The sequence below is a fragment of the Polypterus senegalus genome, chromosome 13, assembly GCF_016835505.1.
Source record: "Polypterus senegalus isolate Bchr_013 chromosome 13, ASM1683550v1, whole genome shotgun sequence".
NCBI classification, from domain to species: domain Eukaryota; kingdom Metazoa; phylum Chordata; class Cladistia; order Polypteriformes; family Polypteridae; genus Polypterus; species Polypterus senegalus.
In genome coordinates, this window is record NC_053166.1 from 151,323,323 (window position 1) to 151,351,056 (window position 27,734).

The 27,734-nt window shown below is 43.2% G+C and overlaps 1 protein-coding gene across 1 annotated transcript in view; it reads right to left on the minus strand.

Moving 5' to 3' along the window:
- Positions 1 to 27,734, minus strand: part of coro7 (coronin 7) — a 300,343-nt gene that overhangs the window by 226,262 nt on the left and 46,347 nt on the right. Inside the window, exon 7 of the mRNA XM_039776385.1 lies at positions 20,092 to 20,142. Coding sequence (XP_039632319.1) covers positions 20,092 to 20,142 — 51 coding nt within the window. The remainder of the gene's footprint in view (positions 1 to 20,091; positions 20,143 to 27,734) is intronic.

The following is a 27,734-nucleotide window of genomic DNA, read 5'->3' on the forward strand; positions in this document are numbered from 1 at the left end:
CCCGGTGAGGCAAAGGATTGTGCATCAATCTAGTTGTATAAACTGCCTTTGTTGTGTTCCATGTGTTTTGTGGGTGGTCAGCCCAAAAGGTGGGGCCACCTGCCAATCACCACCAGGAACTGCCCTCCACCCTACAAATCCAGAGGCTCGTCCAGCGGTTGATTGAAATGCGCTTGGGAGCTGGTGAGTTATTTGTGCTTCGCTGTGATTGTGTCCCCATTGTAAATTTTGGAATTCTGACTATCTTGTTGGTTTTATTTGACCAATCTATTAGGATTCTTTATTGGCACTTCGTTCGACTTGGATGGTCTTTGTTACAGGCCATTCTATTTTTCCTCTGTGCTCCATGGGGCTTCATTCTGATTGGAATCCTTTGGTAAAATTGTATTTTGATTTATTTTATAAATATTTTGTGCTTGCCCTTATTGCTAGCCAGGGTTTGACGGTGACAACCCCCTGTGTTTGGGACTACATGCTTTGGAACTCTTTAGTGCTTGGGACTCCGAGTTCATGACAGGGAAATCATTAAAACCCGGGTGGATGCTACATATTAGTGGTGGCTGAAGTGGCTCCCCACTCACTATGAAAAGTGCTATATTATTATTATGTTGATATTAAATATTCCAAATCACTTGAAGTTACCTAAAGAGAGGACCATCATTACAGATCTTGGTCACACTTATCCAGTATTAGAGAGAAGCCATTCACCTTTGAGGATGGTTGCCAACAAGTCCAACAGCCAATGTCCAGGCTAATTTGCCCACCACATCCTAATCCATTCTGGCCCCTCTAATCATCCCCTGTACCTAACTGTCTCTCTCGCTCACTCATCCACCATCTAACAGCTCATATGTGGCGAGCGTACTGGCTCAAAATGGCTGCCGCTGCATCATACAGGTGGGTGCTACACATTATAGTGTTGGTTGAAGTGGCTCCCCACTCACTATGAAAAGTGTTTTGAGTAGTGACAAAAGTGCTATATTAATGTAAGGAGTTATTATTATTAATGCAATTTCAAATAAATACCAAAACGTAAAACTCACCAACTCCCAAGCGCATTCGAATCAACTGCAAAGGACTGTGGGTTGTCCCCGCCTTTGTAAGACAGAGAGGCAGTCCCTTGTGGTGATGGGCAGGTGGCCCCTCCTCTTGGGGAACCACCCACAAAACATAAAGAACATAACATAGACATTGGGAATAAACCAAAGAATTCTGTAACAGTAACATAAATTAAAGAAACAAAAATGAACAAATAAAAGACATAAACCGTGAATTTTCACCTCAACCTGGCTGTGACATAGTCATACAGAAAGAAGGACAAGGGCTAAAATCATTAGGAAAACAAAATGGGATGTTAAACAACAAACAGAATTACTGAATAGCTCAGAAGGGTTGCTAGGAACATGCCATAATGTAACATTTTGAAAATCAGTGCCATGGGAGCCAGACGCCATTCCTACAGTACTGGGCACAAGGTAGAAAGGAGCTCTGGATGGAGTATCGGCCCAGTAAAAGGGACAACCTACGCCCAGACTTATTGTAAATGATGCTAATTTAGATCCTCCAACTAACCAGAGAAAGCCCATCTTTTTGGGGGTGTAGGGAGACATCCTAAAAGACATGGAAGAACACCCGGGATTCAAACCCAGCATGCTGGACCCATGAGGCAGCACAAAAATCACTCCTGTCTTCACGTTTCCTCGAACGTTTTTAAAATGGTAACAATCCACGAATTCAATACAGTACCGGAAGACTCCAACGAAAACTGAACCTTTCAAAAAATGCAGCGGTTATTAATGATTCAGGAGCTGCACCCCTCGGCCATAACAAGCTGTATACACAAATCTAACCAAAGTCAAACAAGAGCTCGCTGTAAGTGTAACAAGGCAACGGGCCGATCCAGCAAAACTAAAAATAAAACCATCCCTCCATGTCAGATCTGCTCCAAATCACAACTCCTACTTTCCTAACCACAGAGCTGAACTTAATAACAGCTCTGTTAAGAAGACGTTCCAGTGTTCCCGTACTGGAGTAGCCAATGCCAAGCACCAACTAACCTCACTTGGATTCAGCTTCCCCAAATGATGTTTAATTCATTTTTAATAATTCGAGCACTGTGGAAAAGTCAGATGTGGCGCGGCTTCCATGTGCGTGTGGTTTGGGTTAACCCAGTGATGTGGGGGTCTTTGTGTGAACAGTAAAAGCCAACGCTGATGTCCTGGAGTCAATCGCCTGAGTCAACATTACCTACGAAAAGTTGAAAATCGAGCTCCCAGGGCTCCTCTTGTTCCAGCTTATCCTGGGATGCATGATGGATTTTGTGGGGGCTCTCTTAGCCAGTAATCATTCAACTCTCGGGCGCCCTCTACCTGGGGGTTATATTAACTTTCAAGTGAAGGATAAAGGGCTGCCACTTTAAAACTTGCATTCCTAAATGTGAGGAGTGGTGGTTACTTCATCGTGGGCCGCACTGAGCATCTAATAATATGTCTAACGATCAGCGCCTGTAAACGAGCCAAAGCAGTAACACAAGTGAGCAAAAACAACTTCAGGGGGAGGTCAGAAAACACAAGTGAGTCAACAGCCCACCAAGTTTTAACTTCTCTTTCATTTTCTTTGATTTCTCTAAAGTTTGTGCAAGTGTCACAGTTGAAAGGACAGCCATTCTTCTATCCCAGTTGTGAAGAAGACTGTAAGACGTCTCCTCTCTTGCCCCACTTCTGTTATGGTGTCCTGGCCGGACAAGAAATCATCCTCCATTCCTGCCAGGAGGCCAAAATGGAAGTACGGCAGGAATGGAGACACCTGACAATCTTCATCCCTGGTGAATGTGGATGCCAGGTGTAGTTCATTCCCCCACACGGTAGGTGGCAGTGTTCCTATGGGCTGAACCCAGTTAGGGCGCCCGCAGGATGGCATGGGAATTGAAGTCCAGAAACACATACCTTATTGGGGTCCTTGGGTGACACCCGAGGGCACTGCCAGGGGGAAGACTGCCCAGGTTTTCCGTGCAACCCAGAAGTGCTTCGGACGACCTATGCCGTGACACCAAAAGCAGCCCAGGGTTCAGTTTAAAATAAGTCCACTGCGTCTAATTCCCCAAGGTGACACTCAACTTGGAGTGTGGAAGGAGAGAGGAAATTGATTGATTGTTATATTCCTGTGTTCATTTTGGCCAGTGCTGCTTAATGGGAAACGTGTTGGCAACAAATACAAATTCTCAATGTGTCGGGTGACACTGTGTCTGGGGTTTGGGGCTCAGTGGCACCCCTTTGTGGTGACACTTGTCACAGTGGATTTAGAAAGTACTCAGACCCCTTCCCTTTCTGCACACTTCTTTGCATTTTAGATTTAATTTTAAATAAATACATTTGCCCTTTTTGTTCCTCAGTCTGCACTCAATAACCCATAATGACACTGTGAAGACATGTTTGCAAATTGATTATTTGAAGTCAAAAACTGATCTCTCTCATTCATGAAAGTATTCCGACCGTTAATTCATTACTTTGTAGAAGCCCTTTTGGCAGCAATTCCAGATTTGAGTCTTCATGAGTAAGTCTCTACAAGCTTTGCACAGCTGGTTTACTGCATTCTTCCTGGCAGATCCTCACAAACCCCATTAGACTGGATGGGATGGGAAGTGTTTAATGGGCTTCGGCTGGGCTACTCAAGGACCCTTGGGGACTTGTCCAAAAGAGTTGTCTTGGCTGAATGCTTTGGGTCATTGCAATGCCAGAAAGTGAACCGTTGGCCCAGCCTGAGGTGGTGTGCACTCTGGAGCAGGTTTTCTTCAAGGGCCTCTCTGTATTTCACCTTCCCTCAATTCTGACCTGTCTCCCTGTCCCTGCACCCCCAGATTATGATGCTTCCACCACCACGCTTCACCATAAGGGTAGTATTAGGCAGGTAATAAGCAGTGCCTGGTCCTTGCCAGACAAAGTGCTTGGAGTTCTGCCCAAAGAGTTGAATTTTTGTCTCATCAGACCAGGGAATGTATGTCCTCAGCTCTCACAGTCCTTTAAATGTGTGTTTTACTCAAGAGTGTCTTCCGTTTGGCCACTCAACCACAAACGCCTGCTTGATGAAGCGCTGCTAAGATGGTCGTCCTTCTTCCAGGTTCTCCCACTTAAGCAGAGATCTTCTGAAGCTCTGTTCAAGTGACCACTGGGTTCTCGGTCATCTTCTTGACCAAGGCCCTTCTGGCCTGGTTACTCAGTTTGGCTGGACGGCCAACTGCAGGACAAGTCCTGGTTCTTCCATTTCACAATTATTGAGGCCGATGTGCTCCTGGGAACGCTCAAAGCTTTCTACCTTTGCCCTCACCACAATTTAATCACAGAGGTCTCTAACGGTCATCTGGAATATGTGTATTTGTGTGTGTGTGTGTGTGTCACTGTGAGTTTATACCTTTCCCCCATTCCTGTTATTGGTGGAAAGGCTTAATTTGTAAGGCCTGCCAATGGTGCATGGGGAGGGGGGAACACCTGACTTGGAGGGCCCAATAGACTGTATGGGGAGGAGCCAACAGTATGTAAATGAGTGGCGGGAAAAAGGAGAGAAGAAGCGCAGAGCCAAGAGAGAAGCGGACACCATAAAAGAAAAAGGCAACAGGGGTAGAGATTGACACCGCATGGAAAACGTCAGGCGAACCCGGGTTCATTTCAGGACAAATTATTTTTCCTTTCTGGTGAAGGTATTTGGGGGAGGACCTAGTTCTCCCGTGTCTGCGTGCGTTTACTCCCACAGTCCAAAGACATGCAGGTTATGTGCATTGGCGATCCTAAATTGTCCCGAGTGTGTGCTTGGTGTGTGAGTGTGTGTGGGGGTGTGTGTGTGCCGCTGGCGCCCTGCCCGGGGTTTGTTTCCTGCCTTGTGCCCTGTGTTGGCTGGGATTGGCTCCAGCAGACCCCCCGTTACCCTGTAGTTAGGATATAGCAGGTTGGATAATGGATAAATGGATGGACCTGACGGGCCAGCACAAGGGACTGTTGATCTGTACGTTTCCAGAACAGGAGGTATGGTTCGGCGCATCATTCCCCACCGCGGACTGAGATAGTTATCTCTTACAGAGAAAATTTATATTTATATATGTATAGGACTACAAATACTTTATGATTTTTCTTTTTCTCTTTCTCAAATTTATGTATTAGTGGCATATGTGGTTAAGTGTTTTGAGCTGTGATTTGTGTTGGGTGGGAAGCACTGCAGTGCCATATTATGTATATAGGGGTTTCTTGAAGTAAGTGTGTGTAGAGGGCAGCGCATATTAGAATTGTGCCAACTCTATGAGTGGTACAGGTCTACAGAGAGCTCCTTGGACGTAATGGCCAGATCCTCAGTGTGAGCTTTGAGACCCCCCATACTCAGGTATACACATGTGCCTCTCTAAATGAGGTCCACTCCATTCAGTCTGCCACATGTGGACGTTCATCGAGTTCTCGTCGCATCTCAAGGAGAGTTAAAGCAAACAGGAGGCACCTGAACACCACAGCAAAAAGGTCTGAATACTTCAATAAATGAGAGATGTTAGTCTTCATTTTAAATACAGTGGTGTGAAAAACTATTTGCCCCCTTCCTGATTTCTTATTCTTTTGCATGTTTGTCACACAAAATGTTTCTGATCCTCAAATACATTTAACCATTAGTCAAATATAACACAAGTAAACACAAAATGCAGTTTTTAAATGATGGTTTTTATTATTTAGGGAGAAAAAAATCCAAACCTACATGGCCCTGTGTGAAAAAGTAATTGCCCCCTGAACCTAATAACTGGTTGGGCCACCCTTAGCAGCAATAACTGCAATCAAGCGTTTGCGATAACTTGCAATGAGTCTTTTACAGCTCTGGAGGAATTTTGGCCCACTCATCTTTGCAGGATTGTTGTAATTCAGCTTTATTTGAGGGTTTTCTAGCATGAACCGCCTTTTTAAGGTCATGCCATAGCATCTCAATTGGATTCAGGTCAGGACTTTGACTAGGCCACTCCAAAGTCTTCATTTTGTTTTTCTTCAGCCATTCAGAGGTGGATTTGCTGGTGTGTTTTGGGTCATTGTCCTGTTGCAGCACCCAAGATCGCTTCAGCTTGAGTTGACGAACAGATGGCCGGACATTCTCCTTCAGGATTTTTTGGTAGACATAGAATTTATGGTTCCATCTATCACAGCAAGCCTTCCAGGTCCTGAAGCAGCAAAACAACCCCAGACCATCACACTACCACCACCATATTTTACTGTTGGTATGATGTTCTTTATCTGAAATGCTGTGTTCCTTTTACGCCAGATGTAACGGGACATTTGCCTTCCAAAAAGTTCAACTTTTGTCTCATCAGTCCACAAGGTATTTTCCCAAAAGTCTTGGCAATCATTGAGATGTTTCTTAGCAAAATTGAGACGAGCCCTAATGTTCTTTTGCTTAACAGTGGTTTGCGTCTTGGAAATCTGCCATGCAGGCCGTTTTTGCCCAGTCTCTTTCTTATGGTGGAGTCGTGAACACTGACCTTAATTGAGGCAAGTGAGGCCTGCAGTTCTTTAGACGTTGTCCTGGGGTCTTTTGTGACCTCTCGGATGAGTCGTCTCTGCGATCTTGGGGTAATTTTGGTCGGCCGCCACTCCTGGGAAGGTTCACCACTGTTCCATGTTTTTGCCATTTGTGGATAATGGCTCTCACTGTGGTTCGCTGGAGTCCCAAAGCTTTAGAAATGGCTTTATAACCTTTACCAGACTGATAGATCTCAATTACTTCTGTTCTCATTTGTTCCTGAATTTCTTTGGATCTTGGCATGATGTCTAGCTTTTGAGGTGCTTTTGGTCTACTTCTCTGTGTCAGGCAGCTCCTATTGAAGTGATTTCTTGATTGAAACAGGTGTGGCAGTAATCAGGAAATTGAACTCAGGTGTGATACACCACAGTTAGGTGATTTTTTAACAAGGGGCAATTACTTTTTCACACAGGGCCATGTAGGTTTGGATTTTTTCTCCCTAAATAATAAAACCATCATTTAAAAACTGCATTTTGTGTTTACTTGTGTTATATTTGACTAATGGTTAAATGTGTTTGATGATCAGAAACATTTTGTGTGACAAACATGCAAAAGAATAAGAAATCAGGAAGGGGGCAAATAGTTTTTCACACCACTGTAAATCTGTAAGCCTTTCTGAAAAGATGTTTGCACTTTGTCAATATGGGTGATTGAGTCAAGATTGATGGGCAAAAAATGGCCAATTTACTGCTTTAAAATGAAATCTACAGCTTAACAAAGTATGCAGAAAGTGAAGGGCTCTAAATTCTCCTCAATCCTCTGCATGTATGAATTAATTTTTATTTTACTTTTGTGTAGAATTGCTTCTTGGGCATCGTTCTATCACTGGCTTCTTCATTCAGTGCCACCAGTGCTATGATGCTACACCACGGGTGTCGATCTCCTTGCCTGGAGGGTCGCAGTGGCTGCTGCTTTTCATTCTAACCATCTTCTTCATTAGTGACCAGTTTTTGCTGCAAATCAACTTCTTTTACTTTACTCTTAATTGACGTGACTCAGGCCTCTTAGTTGTCTCTTCTTCCCAAACAATAATGAGACACAAAACAAGCCACCACATGACCACCTCACCTGTGCCCATCACACAATATCTGAAAATAAAGAAACGTGAAGGTCTCGGTAAGGCTCATCTCCTGAGCTCACCAAAACGTCTTGACGGTTGTAGCATGTGGCCAGGGCCCTTTTTTACGGTCGGGACACCTCCGTGCTGGGAGGACTGGGGGAGCAAGTGTGGCCAAATCGTTACCTCCCCCAGTATGCCCTGGAGTGCAGCAGTGCCTCAGAGTCCTACAGGGCTTCCTGGGAGTTGGGGTTTGGTGCAGCCCTGTTGGCGCCGCCAGGGGGTACTGCAGCAGGAGCTGCTGATGCCTTATGGGCAGTCCTTCCGCCCCACCTGGAAATGCTGCCAGAAATGAGTCATCAAGCACCTGGAGCACTTCTGGGTGGGCTATAAAAAGAGCCGGCAGCCACTACTTGGTAGCCAGAGTAGGGTGGAAGGTGGACAGAGCTTGCCGAGGAGGAGAAAAGAGAGAAGGAAAAGAGGAATATTGTGCTTGTGCATTGAGACTTTGTTTTGGGTTCGTGGGAACAGGGAAGACGTTCTCGACGAGTGAACAAAAATAAAAACACTTCTGTTTTCTAAGTGCGCCTCCCGTGTCTGTCTGTGTCAGGTTGGGTGGCTGGCACGTCCCCTAGTGGTCCTGTCACACGGTGTTCTTAGAAAAAACTAAAAATTGACAGTTTTGGAAATGTCTGCTGTGGCAGAATGAGAGCAGCAACAGGCCATGGAATTAAATAACGAGTTTAAATAACAGCGAGAATCGGCTTCTCATTAAGAAAGTGATTGGAGTCTGAAGCCCCAGCTTAGCAGGTCATCTGTTGGCTCATTTCATGTCTTATTTTACGTTTGGCTGCCATTTCATGAAGAAAAGAATCAATTCAGAGGACTGAATCCTTAAAAACAAGACTATTGAAATGAAGGGAAAAGAAATGAATTAGCAGTGAAAACTGGTCACTGATTAAGAAGAGGGTCAGAATGAAAACCTGCAGCCACTGCGGCCCACCAGGCCCTGAGTTTTACAGCCCTGTGTTACACCACTTCTATGTGATTGAATGTGTGAGATACGGCATGTGGCGTCAAAGTGGGCAAAACATATGAAGATCATCTGAACTGTGTGAAAAAAAATAAAATAAATTAAATTCATGGTAGGCTCTCGCAAAATTAAATCATCTCCTTAGTATTTCAAATGAAAAGAATAGTCCGCCCATTAAAGCGACTTGGAGTTTTGGTTTTACTCGTCTTTGTCAGTTCAGGCTAATTAATTGTATTCTTACTGATTCCTCTATCTGTCATTCCCAGTACCAAAAAAAAAAATCCCCAGCACGGGCCAAATAAGTTAACCCCGTTAGATCAGTTCATTTGTACAAAAAGATCTAAACAACTTTGACACTAGTGAGAAGTGATGGGACTGTCAAAAAATGAGCACTGGCCTGCCAACACCTGCTTTTTTTATTATCACTATTCTTCTTTATTTAACATACCTCTTTATTCAAATCGACTTATGAAAACAAACCATTACATGTACAATAGATCTGAGCTATTAGAAAGCACAAAGTTAAAAAGAAACAGAGAACAAAACTGAAGTGCGAGATATTTGCACCACAGGAAAAACAAAAAAGTCAAAGTAGGCCGAAGTTGCTTGGCGTTTGATTGGGCCAGTGTGGAAGAATAATTTTAGGGTAATATAGAATTCATCTTAAACAAATAGCGTAAAGAGTTAATAAGTTTAGGGTAATATAGCATTTGTCTTAAACAAACAGTATAAAGAGTTAATAAATGTCAGAAACCTGTTCCCACACATGAGGAAACCAGTGACGTGCGGTGAGGTTCATGGCTGGTGAGGCGCTGACTCCTTCAGAGTGAGATTTACAAATATATGAACCCCAAAGAGTAGCTGATTCAGTGTTCAATTGGCAGCATGCACATTGACTACTGGTTATGCTTCATATCTCATCAGCATTCTTTACACACACACATCAGCAAGGCTCATATTTGGAAAAGAAAGAACGTTACATTTATAGCGGCGAGAGAGAGCAAATTTGCTCCTCACCCTCCATGTGTTCTAAATTTGTCATTGCAATTCCACAATTCACACTCATTTAATACAAATGAAAGTACTGCGTGGTGTACAAAAACAACGGAATTCTATTTTGACCTTAATTTAAATATTTAGTTGTTTTTAAAAGCTTTTAATTCTGAAGCTTTAATCAATTTTAATAGACTGTTCAACAAAAGGATAACAAGAAACACGAAAGAATATTTTATTTAAGGTCAAAATTTAGTTTTTAAATATTGGATTGTTTTTTTAATTAGTTTGATCCCTTATTTTAATAAAACTGAAAACCATTTTTGGTCTTACCTTTATTTGTAAATGAAGTCCATGTGCCTATTCTTCTCCATGAAAATCTTCGTCACTTTCTTGTAAAAGTCCTCCTTATTTTCCTTTAATTTTAAAAATCTTAATCTTCCATTTTGGCAGTCAGTTGGAATACAAAATAAAAATAAACAGACCGCTGCAGTGCACTTGACTCTCTGATATTGCTCAATTATTGGTGCCGTGAGCCTCTGCCTAGACCAGGGGTGGGCAATGCCAGTCCTGGAGAGCCGCAGTGGCTGCAGGTTTTTGTGAAAAACAATTGTTGCTGATGAAGCACTCATTGCTTAAGTGACGTTTTGATGCTTCATTTTAGTGGTCTCGCTTGTTAAGGTTCCCCACCCTCGATTACTTATTTCAATCTTAAACAGCTGCATTCACTGTGTTTTAATGGCTCCTTATTAGCAATAAAATGTAAATGACAAAGCAGCCAGCAGTTCTCCATCCAGTTTGTTTTTATTTACATCTGTGTGTGTTCATCATGCACTGTTTCATTTAATAAAACATGTAATAGAAAATGAGACAGACTGAAAATTACCTGTTTTAGGCTTCAAATCATTTAGATGATATCTTTGGAGAGGAAAAAATCTACGATATAAGAACCTTACATTGCAGACTAACAAGCCATAAAATTAAATAATGTGAGTGGCAAGGATTGGTTTCAAATTAAGCAGTTGGGTTGGAATGAAAACCTGTCGCCACTGCGGCTCTCCAGGACCGACACTGTCCACCCCTGGCATAGAAGGACAGCAGCAATGAGCGACTGTCGCGCTCACATGCGCCCCCTTCAGGGTGGCACTGTACTGCCTGCCTCACCTTGTGCCTATTCACTGTGGGTTTATATCCGATCAGCAGACTAAATACAGTAAGTCACACACATTCATTAAAGATATTAGGCAAACTGTGGAAAGTCAGGGTGTATAATAAACCTTATATTGGTGACATACAGAGAGACAGTGACAGGCAGGCGCCAATTGAATGCATCAACCCCGTGTGTGAGGGAGGGCGCAGTCCGAGGTGAGGTGAGGCTCGTTGCTGCCGCACCTCACATTTCTCCCTTGTGTTTGAACAGGAAATGTGCCAATTCAGCAATTTTGGCTATAACAATGATCAAAATGATTGGAATCTTACAGAAAAAAACTTATAGCACGGACCAGTGGACACATTTATTTTATGTTATCATTATTAGTTTATTTTCCATGATATGCTTCCCCTGGCCGCACATCCCTGAAGGAAGCCAGATAAAGGGCAAGTGAACAACAAAATGTACACTGAAATATAGAAGAGGAGCAGGGACACCCAGAGTGCTTCCAGGTACGCAGCCGGCACTTCCGCCATACCAGGGAGTGCCAGTGGAAGATTGTCGGGAAACACCTGGAGCACATCCGGGTGCATATAAAAGGGGCCGCCTCTCTTCATGTGATGACTGGAGTTGGGTGGAAGCAGGATGAGGTCTAGGAGGAGATCAGGAGGCGGTCTGAAGAGAAAGTGAAGGCATTGTGTGTGTTGGTCAGGACTTTTGGGACTTTTGGGGACTGTGGCACTTGTGTAAATAATAGAGCACTATAATAAATGTGTCTGCCTGTCTGTGCCTGGGCCAAGTACCACACAATATTATTATCATTGGCACGGTGGCACAGTAGGTAGCGCTGCTGCCTCGCAGTTAGGAGACGGGTTAACTTCCCAGGTCCTCCCTGCATGGAGTTTGCATGTTCTCCCCGTGTCTGCATGGGTTTCCTCCCACAGTCCAAAGACATGCAGGTTAGGTGCATTGGCGATTCCAAATTGTCCCCAGTGTGTGTGCCCTGCAGTGGGCTGGCACCCTGCTCGGGGTTTGTTCCTGCTTTGCACCCTGTGTTGGCTGGGATTGGCTCCAGCACACCCCTGTGACCCTGTAGTTAGGATATAGCGGGTTGGATAATGGATGGATTGATGGATCATGACTAGCAAATACCCGCGCTTTGCAGTGGGGAAGTAGTGTGTTAAAGAAGTTATGAAAAAGAGAAGGAAACATTTTAAAAATAACGTAACATGATTGTCAATGTAATCGTCGTAGGCTTATTTTAGTATTGAGAGTGAATTTGATGATTGTAAAAAGTTTCATTTCTGATTCTAAATGTTGTGTATGAGAAATGCACATTTTTAGGATGTACGGATCTCTTTGTAAGCGACATTTGCAGTTCTGCCCTTGGGCTGTAAAATGACCAAGCTGTCCGCTGACCTTACTCTTGAGCATGCAACGTACAGTCGGCCATGTGAGAAGCAATCTTGTGTCAAGTCAATGCCGACCTTTTTTAGAGTCTGGCCCTGTGACTTATTTATTGTCATAGCGAAGCAGACCCTTACTGGAAATTGGAGGTGTTTGAATTGGAATGGGAGGTCAGAGGGTATGAGAGGGATGCAAGGAATAAACAGAGTCTCCCCCTGAGCCACTTCCAGTGAAGACAGTTGCCTCAATGAGGTTCTTGTGCAGAGATCTGATCTGAAGCCTGGTACCGTTACAAAGTTTTGGTGGTTGTAAGTTTCATAGTAACATAATTGGTGTGCCGACCTTCAAAAGTAGAGTATGAGAGAAGAAACGAAACGAAAAGGCAGTAGTCACCAGCAGGAAGACGTGAAGCAAGGCCAACAGTAACAGGCTTGGAGCGGTGGAGTAAAGAAGAAGGGAGCAGTGAGCACGACGAACAGCTGAGGAAAGTAAGGAAGCGAGTGAGGAGGCACATAAGCGCAGGATGTCATTAATGTATATAGGCAGGGAGCCAACCACGTGGTAGGTGTGGTGACAGTGAAAGAAGGGGGACGAGGGGCAGACCTTGTGCGACTCTGCCGTGAAATAAATCCTCTGTTAACGGAAATAAGGAATGAAACCGCCAAAAGGAGAGGTCACTTCCGAAAGTTCCTTACGGCATAATGGTGAGAACCGCCAAAAAGAAGATGTTATTTTCGAAAGTTCGTTACGGGGCATGGTGCGAAATGAAACATACTTAACGTTTGTAAGTACAGTGATCCCTCGCTATATCACGCTTCGACTTTTGCGGCTTCACTCTATCGCGATTTTTTTCTCATACACGCTTACGTCACTACGCACGCGCTTTCTGAGAACTTTTATCTAAGCCCTACGATGGCTCCTAAACGTGCTGCTTTTTCTAAGCCTTCTGACAATAAAACTAAGCGCCGGAGGAAGATGCTTACTATCCAGGAGAAGGTGAAACTCTTGGATATGATTAAAGATGGCAATACCCTACAAAAGCCTCCTCACGCATATGAAAAGACAGCGCCAGCAACTGCCTATCAAGATGTTCTTCAGCCGCGCACTCAGACACCCACTGCCTACTCACCTACGCACCTGCTGAAGATACTGCACCACCTCTGAAGACCTCCTACTGAGGTCGTGCCTTCATAGGTTAGTGGTTGTGTGCAATTAAATGTACAGTACAATAATCTACTAGATAAAAGCGTTCGGGATTGTCCTTCCGTCCCGTGAGTGCAAAGCGTAGTGGTATTCCACTTATTACAGACTTACTACTTGCGGCTTGAGGTACGAAGCGACGCGATGTGAGCAGAGTTCTGGAGCTCCCATCGTTCCCTTGCTTTTGTGCGCGATGCGCTGGAAAAATAGACAAAATGATGTCTCTGGAAATAATTAATGTTGATGGAGTACAAATGCCTCACCGCATAGTAAATATCAGGGGAGATGGTGCTTGCTTATTTTCATCTATAGCTTATTTAGTGCATGAAACTCCATCTTTAGCGGTACAGATTCGGGCTGACATTGTATGCGACTTTGGACAGGCACTTGAGGGGATAAAAACGTAGGTTTTCGGGAGATGTTATGAATGGGCACTTTGATGTTCTCATTCCCTACACTTACATTCCTGATGTACACATGGAGCGCACAAAAATTGAGGATAAAAGTCGGTCGCCTTAAAAGGCGAGTGCGCTTAGTAATATGATATTTGTAACGTCTAATATTTCTTATTTTCTCTTATTTTGTCTAATATATTGGGTAATACGAGTGTAATGGTGACTAAAGGGTGTTATTTCATGTCTAGAGGTCTCTAATAATGTTAAAAAAACGTATTTAGAAGGTTGTAAACAGGTTTTCTATACTCTGTGAAAATATTCGATTTATAAATAAAGAATCCTACTTCGCGAAAATTCATTTATCACCGTAGAGTCTGGAACAGATTAACCATGATAAACGAGGGTTCACTGTACAGAGTAAAGGATGAGCATGGGAAATGTGGGCTTCCTATACAGTATATATTGGAAGTCGTAGAAATAGTGAGGACGGGTTTCTATATACAGTATACAGTTTAGGGGGTACACCTGTTTCCCCCCTTGGGTGTTGCAGTAGGACATGAAACATTACCTAACTTTTATAAGTAAACTGAAAGGAATGAGCATTTAGAGATGAGTCAGTGAGGGCTTGACCTGTTATATGTACAGATTGGATCTTCAAACAACTCTTCCGAACAGCTACAAGGGGTGGTGGGTAAGTTTATGCTTTTAATTGATTAGCATAACTCACACCGATCACTAGTCGTAAGATAAAAGCCAAGCAAACCAGTACTGAGAGCGAAACCTCGCTACAGTCAGCCTACTGTAAAAACAGCGACAGAGCAAAACATCAACTCGGTCTTCACAGAATCAAACTGCACGGATACCAGAAAGTCTCATCCATTGACCTGAACACACAATCACACATGAGCGTTCAAAATTGATCAATTAAAACGAGACAGTAAGGGTGAGAAGGTCTACAAAAAACTCTTGATGGCAGAACATGTCAGAAAATTGCAACCCTAAATCCCAATTTGGACAGAATTAGTTTTACACCAGGAGGTGGGCTGAAGTCGTTCACACAACATAATTTTACTGATATGTCAATCCCAGGTAAAACAAGTTCCGTGTGAGTCATTTTTTCAGACTTTTCCTAAACGATAAAAGCCTCTGTGATCTTTACTTAGGTGTGAACGTACAGTCTGTGAAGAGTTACTGACATGTGCAATTCGGACAGGACTAATGTTACAGAGGTGCTGTCTTCAAAATGACTTTACAACACCTCCTGGTATAAAACTGATCCTGTCCGAATAGGGCTTATGATGATTAGTATACTCAACAGGAGAGGCTGTAATTTTAGGATCAGGAAGCATGGTCAAAAAAAAAAAAAATCAAACAACGCACAAGGTTCGCAGCCAAAGAGCCAGATAGTTTGTTCAACAAAACTGAAATGCAACCCCAAAAATGTATTCCAAAGTCTTTTCAAGATTCAAATCACACGTAAAGTCTTTTATAAATCATCCACAAATTATGATAAGATGTGGCTATCGGTGGCAAACTTTTGAGCTGTCACATTTCTGCCATCAGATGCCACAACTTGCATGACTCCGCTATGGTAATGAGATTCAATGTCACTGCAGGAGGCTCACAAAATGGAGTCACAGGGACAAACATTCGAAAAAGTCGGTTTATTTATTAGAGAGAAATATTCACTAACGGGCAGTTATATGTTATGTGTTGTCACGATGAAAGTCCAAACACAGAATCAAAATTCAAAGCGATATTGATGAAAAGTTAATTCAAAAAATTGTATTAACGTAAGTTTTACAGTAATAGTGTAAGTTTAAAAAGTATTTGCGTGTTAATTTCAAAGCCAAACAGAACAAAAACATATAACACAACAAATACCTCTAACGCAACATGAAACATCATTTTCTTTCAATTTTTTACGTTTTACTATTTTTTACTACAGTTAATTAGTCGCTGTAATGTAAAATAGTTAGTTCTATTATGCATATGTAACAATTCCCATGAAAATAACAATCTTTTTAAATTGTACATCCGCAGATCCACAAAGTGGCTAGCATGTAGCTCCTGCCTGGGGGTTGGCAAGCGAAGCGAGCAGGGGGTAGAGCCCCCTAGTACAGAATAAAAACTCACATCTTTAATGTCAGTCAGTTATCATCCAACCCGCTATACCCTAACACAGGTTCGGGTGGGGGGGTGAGGTCTGCTGGAGCCTATCCCAGCCCACCTCAGGGAGCAAGGCAGTAACAACCCCTGGGCAGGGCACCAGGCCAATGCAGGACACACACACACACACCAAGCACACACTAGGGACAATTTAGGATCGCCAATCCACCTAACCTGCATGTCTTTGAACTGTGAAAGGAAACCAACGCAGACACTGGGAGAACATGCAAACTCCACGCAGGGAGGACCTGGGAAGCAAACCCAGATCTACTTACTGCGAGGCAGCAGCGGTACCAGTTTGCCACCTGCCACCCCAACTTTAATGTATGGTAGGATATGTATCAGGAACTAAAAAATTAAGAAAATGTACATATATCCTGTGTTATTGTATGCAGTAAGAGTCCTTTTAAAATCAGGACCTGTTGGTATTTTATACACTCCACCTGTGTGTCTGGCCGGTTGCTCTGTGTCTGTCATTCCAAAAGATGGAAAATCAGGAACATTTTTAGTAGTAAAATGTATTGCATTTGTCATTCCAAAAGACAGAAGCTCCCAATTTCAGAGCCACACTGCCAAGTCTACACCAATGGTTTTACACTAGCAGTTTGGTGGCAGCAGAGACGTCACCGCGCGTCTATACTATACACCAATGACACTAACACCTAATCTTAACCATTTATACTACGTGATAACCACACTAACTTTAATTTCCACCGTGAAACTGCTGGTGTAGACCTGCCAGTGATGTCTGGTGCTGTGGCTCTGCAGTTAGATATTACTTCCAGCAGATGGCGCATCACAAACATTTGTAGCCATGCATCTTATAGCTGCAAAACTTTGTGTGGCGCTATCGGATTTGCCTGCGAATATTTAGCGGCAGCGTGTCTATGAACATTATTTAAATTTAAGCTTTACACCTTGCTTTCCTATTGACATGTCTACAAAGGCTTGTTCAGATTCAGAGGGTTGTTCCTTTCTTACTGCATCAATAAACAGCTCGTCTTCCTCTTTATCTGTGACATCTCACACTGCATGCACGGGTTTATCTTTCCCAGTCCTGCAAACTTTAGCGAAGTGATTCAATTTACCAGATTTTTTACACTGTCTTACTTTAGCTGGACATTAACTTTTTCCACCATGTGCTTTGTTTCCACAGTAGCTGCACTTATGAATATGCTTGTATGCGTCACTCGCTTCATATTCTTTTGCTGCCTTCTCAATTGTGTAATGCATTTTTTGTTCAGCGCTCTTTGGAGCTCCTGCTTGTTGTCTGCGTACTGCGTTCACAGTCAGTTCACGTGAGCCACTCGAAGTACATGCATCGAAGGTTCTCAGCTGTGCTTGTGCTATCTCATGCGATCTTGCGATGTCCACGGCTCTATTTAATGTTAGCTCAGACCCAGCTCTTAAAAGTTTCTCTCGCACTTTCGTTGAGTTTGTGCCAAACACTATTCTATCCCTGACCATCTCAACTTCGTTTGCATAAGCACAGTCCTTCACCAGCAATTTTAACTCCGTTACAAAGTAATCAATAGTCTCGTTTATACCCTGCGTCCTCTCAGTAAACTTGTATCTCACGAATATCGTATTCGTCGTAGGCATGACAAACATCTCAAAACGGTCATAATAAGTTTTCAGTACCTTGGCTTCCTCCTGGGTGAGAATCCGTGTGTTAAAAATGTCTCTTCCTTTTTCCCCAGTCCACAGGAGCAAGTAGCTGCATTTCTCACTCTCATCTTTGCCTTTTAGCGGGCCAGAAAACATCAGCTCCACATGCTGTCGGGACATTTTCCATTCTCCCGACAGGTTAAGAGAATCCCAGTCAATTCGTGGCGAGGGAACTCCAAGAAAATCCATGACTGTCCTCTATTCTGACACCATGTCTTGTTTTCACAAATTGTGAAAAATGAAATGATGGCGAGACTTTCTTTTAAAGTATGCAGGGGAACTTTATTTACTACAGCTCTTATATTCACAGCATCCATGCTCTAAATTAACTTCCATAATAGTAACCTTGAGGTCCCTTTTTTTGGTGCCTTCCTGATGACATAGCTGCCTAAACCAAGCCTGATAATAATACATTTCAATAACATATAAATATTACAGTGATCACCTCGATAGACATCTCACCACCCAAATCGCTACTCGTGAATCTAAGATGTTTAACAGGCATTCCCGGCATTAACTTTTTGATTTGCCTGCGAATATTTAGCGGCAGCATGTCTATGAACTTGTGGAATTGCCCGCGAGTATTTAGCGGCAGCGTGTCTATGAACTTGTGGAATTGCCCGCGAGTATTTAGTGGCAGCGTCTCTATGAACTTGTGGAATTGCCCGCGAGTATTTAGTGGCAGCGTCTCTATTAACTTGTGGATTTTTCTGCGAGTATTTAGCAGCAGCATGTCTATGAACTTGTGGAATAGCCCGCGAGTATTTAGCGGCAGCGTGTCTATGAACTTGTGGAATTGCCCGCGAGTATTTAGCGGCAGCGTCACAAAGTTGTTTTCGTCTAGCTGCATCAGAAAATGTAGCACGACGTCTGACATGCCTCCTTTTTACTGTTTTCTCACAGCTTGGATTGCTGCTGACGGACGGCCTTATATGGGCAGGCACTCAATTACGTGGGAGGCGTGGTGATGAGGGACGCAACCCCGCCTCGCATGGCGAACGAGCTGCAGGCTATGGACGTATATATGTACGTAAGTAGGATTCAGTTATGACCGTTACGCATAGATTTTCGAAATAAAATGAAACCTGCTTAACTTTTGTAAGTAAGCTGTAAGGAATGAGCCTGCCAAATTTCAGCCTTCTACCTACACGGGAAGTTGGAGAATTAGTGAGGAGTCAGTGAGTCAGTCAGTCAGTCAGTGAGGGCTTTGCCTTTTATTAGTATAGATGCATTACAAAACACATTCCAACAGATGGTGCACTGCAAATGTTACTACTGATGTCTATGTTGATTACTTTACATTCCAACCCGTCTTAGCCAGTACAAAATAAAATGGTGACACAAACAGTGCAAGATATTTTCCACAACTTTAAATAAACTTCGGTCACAAATACTGCTGGATATTTGTGATCCCCACGCTTAAAACCCCTAATTAAATGGAAAATTGTTATTTTGAACTCAGATGAGAGCAAAGAAAAATGAAAAACAATGCCATATCATAACAATGACGTCTTAATCGGTTGTACAGAAAGCAGCTGCCGAGTAATCCGCACCCACTTTTATTTATTTATTCATTAAGAGAGTTTTTATTTAATTATAGCTGTTTTTTTTTTCTTTTGTAATCCCACCGCCAAATGCAGACGAGCAAACTCAGCCCTCGAGAGGCTCCTGTAGTGTTTGAAGTCCATTGTTTTTTGCTTCGGTTTTTTAGTGACCCCCCACCAAACCGCCATAACCAAAAGGTCCCTGCTCTGGGCACTCACCCAATTGCCCATATACAGTAGTCAATGCAGCCGATTCCACATATGAGATCAAGACTCCCATTATGAAACCCACTTAATCCTGTTCAGGGGTGTGGAGGACCACACAACGTCACTAAGCAGAATGTGAAAGCATCCCTGATTTAAGCAGCAGTGCATCACAGGTGAGGGCATTATGGTGGTCATCATCACACAACAGGAGATGACACACACACTTTCTCATATGGGACCAGTTTATGGAGACCAATTAAACTAACTAGCTAACTGGGGTATGGTAGGAAAAGCAGAATATCCAGAGAAAAAGCACACAGATACAGAGGGAGAACTTAAGGAACATACTGAGGGCCCTGCCACTGAGCTCCCCACCACCCCACACAAAATACGTTTTTTGTACAAAAGAAGACGATCTTCTGAATTCTTAGGTGCGACACAACTGGGCTGCATTAATGAAAGCCTCCACTTAAATTCAAACACTCGTAGAATTTTTTTTAGCACACAAGCTGTTAATGCTGCAATTAAAAAAAAAAAAGAGCCCTCTTTGTGACGTTCATGTCATTCACGACCAGAATGAAGTGCAAGACTTCAAAGGGAAGAGCAGATTCAGATTTCGGGGAGAATGATGAGACACCTTAATCTCTCACACAATCGCACTGCTGGCATTTGCTGCCTGGAATTCAAAATCCATTAATTAGAAATGTAAACACACAGAGGCACTCAATTACCTGCACTGCTGTCAGCTGTGCCCGAGGGTCAAACAGACGAAGTTTCTTGTCCTAGAAGGAAATCAAAGCACAAAGAAATTAGAGAAACAGAATTGCTCAGGCACCGTGTAGTCTGCATTTCAGTAGGGGCAGCACGGTTAGCACTGCTGTCTCGGCTCATCGTCCCCGATTTAAACTCATGCCTGGTTAGCGTCTCCTCTCCACATATAAGCATCAGCTGGAAACTCTCATTTGTCCCAGTGTGGGTGGGTGCAATGGACTGGCACACTTATCCAGGATTGTTTCCTGCCTGGGACCTAATATTGCCAGGATAGGTTCTGGCCCACAGTACAATACAATACAATTTATTTTCGTATGGCCCAAAATCACACAAGTGGTGCCGCAATAGGCCTTAACAGGCCCTGCCTCTTGACAGCCCCCCCAGAAGACAAGGAAAAACTCCCCAAAAAAAATAACCCTTGTAGGGAAAAAAAATGGAAGAAACCTTAGGAAAGGCAGTTCAAAGAGTGACCCCTTTACAGGTAGGTTGGGCGTGAAGTGGGTGTCAAAAGAAGGGGGTCACTAAAATACAATACACAGATCAGAACAAATCCTCAATACAGTATAAAAATTTTACAAGTACGGAGTAGAATTTAACAGTAGATGATATCACATAACATGATTTGGATATTCAAGTTGCCTCCCCCATTTGGCCAGTGCTGGGCCAGCCAATCCGCTGAAAGGACCCCTCTACCCCAAGATTCCTGTGATCCTCCATCAGAGATGACTTTACTGGAGGCAGACAAAACAACTTGGCAGGTGGGCATTGGTCCACAAGTTAAAATGGACAGATCGGACCTGATGTTAAGGGCAGCCCAAGCACGATAACAACTGAATGATGAAGTACAACATTTGTGATAAACATTCATAATCTAATTAATGATCGTGGTCAGCTTTGTGTTGTTTTAGGAAAATTTCAGTTTTGCAGTGAAAGGTTATCATCAATTACATTGTGTTTTTCTATTATATTCAATAAGCTCGTAAACCATCCGTCTGTCTGTTTGTTCACCAATCACACAAGAACGTGTTCTGTCAGCAAACTGACAGATGAACTTTTGAGCAAAAATCAGGAGATGCACATAAAAAAAACAAAACAAAGAAAAAGTATAAAGCGAAATTACCTGAAGTCCAATACGAGAGATAGTAATCATGGTCGGGAGAACAAGAGAGTCAAAACCGAAAGTACACGTGAGGAAAGAGTATAGAGTGTCACGCACGTATTCTGGGGAAACAGCTAGAAGGCTTGGGGCACTGTAATACTCCTCCGAGACAGCAGGTGGCACTGTGTACAGTCGTGGCCAAAATTTTGAAGAATGACACAAGTGTTGGTTTTCAAAAATGTGGCTGCTTCTTTTTGTCAGATGTTTCTCTGGTGTACTGAAGAAGAATTACAAGCATTTCAGAAGTTTCAAAAGCTTTAATTGACAATTACATGAAGTTTATGTGCAGAGTCCATATTTGCAGTGTTGACCTGTCTTTCTTTTTCAAGATCTCTGCAATTCGCCCTGGCAGGCTGTCCATCAACTTCTGGGCCAAATCCTAACTGATGGCAGCCCATTCTTGCCTCATCAATGCTTGGGGTTTGTCAGAATTGGTGGGTTTTTGTTTGTCTTGAGGATTGACCACAATTTCTCAATGGGGAGTTTCCTGGCCATGGACCCCAAAATTTCAATGTTTTGTTCCCCGAACCACTTAGTTATCACTTTTATCTTATGGCCCGGTGCTCCATCATGCTGGAGAAGGCATTGTGGGTCACCAAACTGTGGAACAGCAACCTTTGTGAAAATCAATACTTGTGTCATCCTCAAAACTTTTGGCCATGACTGTACTAACGACCACTCTTGGACTGTCTCCACCTGTGCCTCAAATTCAGGAAGAGCCACCATCCTAGTCAGCCTTCCTAAGAAAGAAGTTCGGGCGACTCGCTTTTTGCATCATAACACGTGTTTCCTTTCAATTTATTGCTTAGAATTACACAGGGTGGGCCACAAAGTGCCCCTAAACTCTAACCTTGTCCTGTTGTTTCTTTCCCACAAGATAAACTTTCAATACTTCAGACATTTGGTATCCACAGTTCGAATAAGGATTTGCACTCACAGTCGGTTCTTTTATCCCGTGACATCGATTACGCATGGGTCCCAAACTTAGAGGCCACGCCCCTAGTAATGCTAACGATAGAAATAAACACCGATGGCCTTTGAGGACTCAAAATCAAACCAAATCAGGTTAAAACAGCTCAACCAGTTTTCACGGAATTTTGCATGTTTGTTGCAGTTAGTTGAACATAAGTTTTCCCGCAGATAAGTCAGGGCTTGATTTTATCATATAACTAGCAAAATACCCGCGCTTTGCAGCGGCGAAGTACTGCCTTGAATTTTTTATTAAGAAGAAAATTAAACCTTTTTAAACTGAGGGAAAATATACCAATAATTATTTGTTAAGGATCTCTTTGTATACCACATTGTCATTTCGGCCCTCCGGTTGTAATATGACCAAGCTGTGCGGTGAGCTTACTCTTGAGCATGTAACGTACAGTTGGCCATGTGAACAGTAATCTTGTTTCAAACCTCACAGCTTGGATTGCTGCTGTCATAATCGGTTTGAGTTTCATGGTTTGTTTCAATGACGACAGTATTTGCAGGACTTGTTGTGTTGAAGTGACATTCGGCATCTGTCAAGCGTTGAAAGCACACAACCGGTTTCATCGATAACTTTACATCCAGCTTTTGAGAGTTTAAACATTCATAAACATCAAAGTGTCCATTACTGAAATCGTCACCTGTCAATCTAAGATGTTTAAGAGGCATTGGCGGTTGTCCAAAGGTGTAAAATATTTGGCCATTTCGGTACACTTGAAAGTGACAACCGAACAATTCAGCGGCAGCCATCAACTCACATGCAGAACCATAGGTGAAGGGCTTAAGCATTTCACTCTTCTAGTGCTCCTGTGTAGTATAATTATCTCCTGTACCGTCATCAGTCCACACCTTGAACCTGTTCCAGTCATCCAATACATAAGACACAATGTTTCTCCAGATATTAAGAGTGAGCCTGATATGGCCGTGCAATATGTAACACAGAGAATGGAAAAGGCAGGTGCCATCTCCGGGCATGGAAACCACTCGGTAAGTGACAGTTCTTTGATCGATGGTGATCACCTCGATAGACATGTTAATGGGGGTACGGTTGGAACGATAAAGGAAATTGGCACCTGAACAATGTAAAGGAAGTCTAAAATACCTACACAATAACTATAATCTTAATAAACGAACAATAAAACAGCGGAGAAGCCATGGATCAAATAAAAAGGCTGCAGTTATCAGCAGGGAGATGTGAATCCCGTGGCGAAGCAAGGAAGGGAATGTAGAGACTGGAGCGACGGACGGCCTTATATAGGCAGGCAGCCAACAACGTGGGAGGTGTTGGGATGGGGGACCCAACGCCACCTCACACGGTGACCGAGCTGCAGGCTATGGACGTATATATGTACGTAAGTAGGATTCAGTTAGTGTTGGGAACCCGCGTACCAAATTTCTTGAAGATGGGCCCATATGTTAGAAAGACCATTGGAAAGTTCAATATGGTGGCCGACAGTGGCATCATACCACTGAAATAAGTATGTACATTGGTTTCGGTTTGTGCAGGGAAGCCGCCTACCAAATTTCGTGACGATGGGGCCATAAATAAGAAAGTTCAGCATGGCGAACGTTGTCGACCGTTATGACTATTACGCGTAGAATTTCGAAATGAAACCTGCTTAACTTTTGTAAGTAAGCTGTAAGGAATGAGCCTGCCAAATTTCAGCCTTCTACCCACACGGGAAGTTGGAGAATTAGTGAGGAGTCAGTCAGTTAGGGCTTTGCCTTTTATTAGTATAGATTTCCGGTATTTTATAATGTCTGTTGAATAAGTCAAATGCGGAAAACTCACGCTATTGGTCCAAGAAATTATGATAATCTAACTTCCACCAGAGAGGGTAACCACCGAGCACATGGCCTTCTTGTTCTATGTATTGTGCCTACGTGACCACACAGTAATGCCCAAACTATTCCGAAGTGATGTTTGCACTGTTTTGTGTTTTTTGTATCTCACACCCTCATACACGTTTATCATAAGAGCATCTCTTATCTACAATCAGAAGAAAATATGAAGCTGGTTTTAAATTAAAAGTCGTTGAAGTGGCAAAAGGAATTGGAAACTGTGCTGCTGCAACAAAATTCAATGCATCTGAGAAACTGATGTGAGATTGGAGGAGGCAGGAAGATGTAAAAAAAAAAAAAATAATTGTCGCAGTTTTGAACAGGCATATAAGTCGGGGTCTGATTTTATGATCGATGTTTCGGGTTTCAAGACCCAACTTATATGCGAGTATATACAGGATATGTCATATCAGGAAGGGGCAACCCAAAAAACAGTAATAATGTGGGGACTCCAAGTCCCATCAAGTAGCAGGAGTGTACTGGAGCTGATGGGAGGACACCGCTATAAGAGTACATGAAGCTTTGTGCCAGTCACAGTGGGATCTCACGTAAGAACACAGATTTTGGATAACAATTTCCATGTCTTTTGTCTAAAAGTGCGTCATTTTGCCTCACTGTAGGTTGTGCTCAGCCATGCTAAATTTCCAAAAGACAGTTTTTGCCCATTTATTTTCATATAGACTCTTTTCTGAGAAATGTACAGGGCTTAAAGGAGTCAACAGTATTGCCAAACATTTAAGGAGCAATACTCCTTTCTTTAGAATCCCCCCAAAAAAGCTCTCAAACTCCAAAAAACCCTTTAAGTGAATATCGCAGTTATGTAATCACATGTGAAATGAAGTTTTGGGTCAATTTCGCCAAACTGCATGCAAAAGGAAACCCGGCTGTTTTCCTCACCACTTCCTGTTATTTAGTGATGTTATATTTCACATAACCAACTGTAGGAGAAGAATGGGCATCCCAGACGGGAAGGAGGATGGTTTCTTACCCAGACGGGAAGCCAGAGCGGTACGACAAATAGACTGGCCGATGGGACAAGAAAATAACTTTGTGCCCGGCTGGTATAAATTAGTGGATGGTACAGCGGAAGCTGAGAGTCCCCACCCCACCCACCCCTCCCCGCCTCATATGCCAGGTGGCAGTGATCCTCATATGGCAACGCAGGGCTGAGGCTAGGGATCTGCACTGGCAATCCGAAGGTTGCCAGTTTGAATCCCATAAATGCCAAAAAAAGGTACTCTGCTCTGTTGGGCCCTTGAGCAAGGCCCTTAACCTGTAATTGCTGAGTGTGTGTGTGCCCTGCGGTGGGCTGGCGCCCTGCCCGGGGTTTGTTTCCTGCCTTGCGCCCTGTGTTGGCTGGGATTGGCTTCAGCAGACCGCCGTGACCCTGTAGTTAGGATATAGTGGGTTGGATAATGGATGGATAGATGCTGAGCGCTTTGAGTAGTGAGAAAAGTGCTACATAAATGCAAAGAATTATTATTACCAAATAATTATTATGTTTGGGACTTGGAGTCTGGAAGTGCAGCCCTGTTGGGGTCTCTGGGTTCTGATAGAGGGCGCGGTCAGGGGAGGTTCTCCCTACTTTCTTTATGGCCCCAAAGTCCTTCCAACGAAGATATGGCACAGCACCGGAAACATTCCTGGGTTAAGGGAGGAACACTCAAGGGGAGGATGAGAGGAGGAAGAATTTGTTAATTTATTTATTGTGTATTTTGGCTAATCTTTACAAGGGTGATTATTGGGAAGGTGCTGTGTTTAAATAAATGTTTTATTTGAACCCAAAAGTGTGCTGGGCATTGCTGTGCCTGAGGTTTGGGGCTCAGTGGCGCTCCATGGTGGTTACACAACAGAGTGAGAATCAGGCTGCTGGGCAAGAACAATGGCATCCTGCTCCATGCTGGTCAATTGTACAGGCAGGAACTTCACTGCACTGTGACAATAACTGAAATGAACTGATGACACCACATTTTTTATTAAAGCAAAACTTTTTCAAAAAGCCAACACTATAGTAACCCTGCCAATCGTTAGTAAGTTGCGATTAATGATAGGCCAACAATGAGACAAAATGAAATGTTATTTTCTAGTGCAGTCACTGTTCAAGAAAGAGAGAACGACCAAAGATGGCAATTGTCACTTTTACTGTTTCTTGATTTTATTCAAGTCCTTTTTATTATGAGGCCCTTACAATTTCAGGCTTCAATTCCAATACATATGGAAGATTATTCGTGCCAAACTTAAACGCAATCCAATGTGTTAGCAGCATTGAAATATGAAATATATTCAGGTGGGACATTTGATTTTGGCACAGTTTTATCATGTCATAATTAAAAACATTAAAAACTCCAAACAGTCGATTGCTTTTCACTATGACACGCAATTTTATTGTCAGCTTAATTCACGCTTGTAAATCACATGCTATAACTCAAAGCAAAGCAGACATATTCACTGTTGCTTAGCGGCAGCTCTCTTTGTATTGCACGCTTTAATTGTGACAAAACTAAAAGTAACCAAACAACCAATCAGCATCAAAAGGTGGGGAAAGAAGCGTCAACAGCTGGGTAGCGCATACCAAGTCACCGTTCAGAATATGATAGAAAGAGAATGACTTATACTGAATAATGAATAACTTTAACTGCTTTTTTATAGGAGACATTTCTTCATGTCTATTTTATGGTGAATAAATGAATGAACTCAAGAGACGATCATAGACTTCAGGAAGGCCAGCCCTGCCCACAAGCCACTTTACATCAAGAGCTGACAGTAGGGAGAATGAAAAGCACCAGACTCCTTGGTGGGCACCTGGTGGGGGGGACTTGGAGTGGTCTATGACCAAGAAAAGCACAGCAGCGAATCCACATTCTGCTGAACAGAGCAAGCCCACCACACCATACCCGTTCCATCACTGCCTGATATTGGAACGGTAATGCGCCTGATCGCAAGTCTATACTACGAATAGAGTGCACTGCAGAGACCAACATTGAGACTTCTCTCCCTTCCATCGAGGACATGTTCACAGAGGCCTTCAGCATTGTGGAGGATCTCTCCCATCTCTCCCACAATCTCTTCTCCCTGCTTCCATAAGGCAGAATGCATCAGAGTCACACTGCTAGAACGAACAGCAGCCTATCCTACAGGCAGGGAATCTCCCGAGCTCCATGTTCCTCCCATCCCAGCGTGTGCCCCCCTCATCATATCTTCTGTCACACACGTGCGCTAAAGAGTCAACACCAGGGCTCATCTAATGGTAATTCCACCCCGAGTCAAGGGCTGGCGCTGTTCCCTAATGCCTCTCCTCCTCTTTCTCTGAGAAGTGTCCACCTGCACTCAGGATGGTTTTAGGCCTCAGACAGATCCAAAAACTTCAGACACTAGGAGGTCCATAAATTGACGACCCCTTCTGGAGCCATTCCCCTGTTTTGCTGGTGAACTGATGCCTGCATTACACGCGCCTCATGGCGATTTCAATTCCCTGCAATAAAACGTGTATTCAGCATTCATTAAACTTCTAAACTATCGAGGTCTCTCAGTTCTGCATCCGAAGCACTTGTTTTGGTGTCATATACAGGCAGTCCCCAGGTTACGTACGAGATAGGGACTGTAGGTTTGTACTTAAGTTGAATT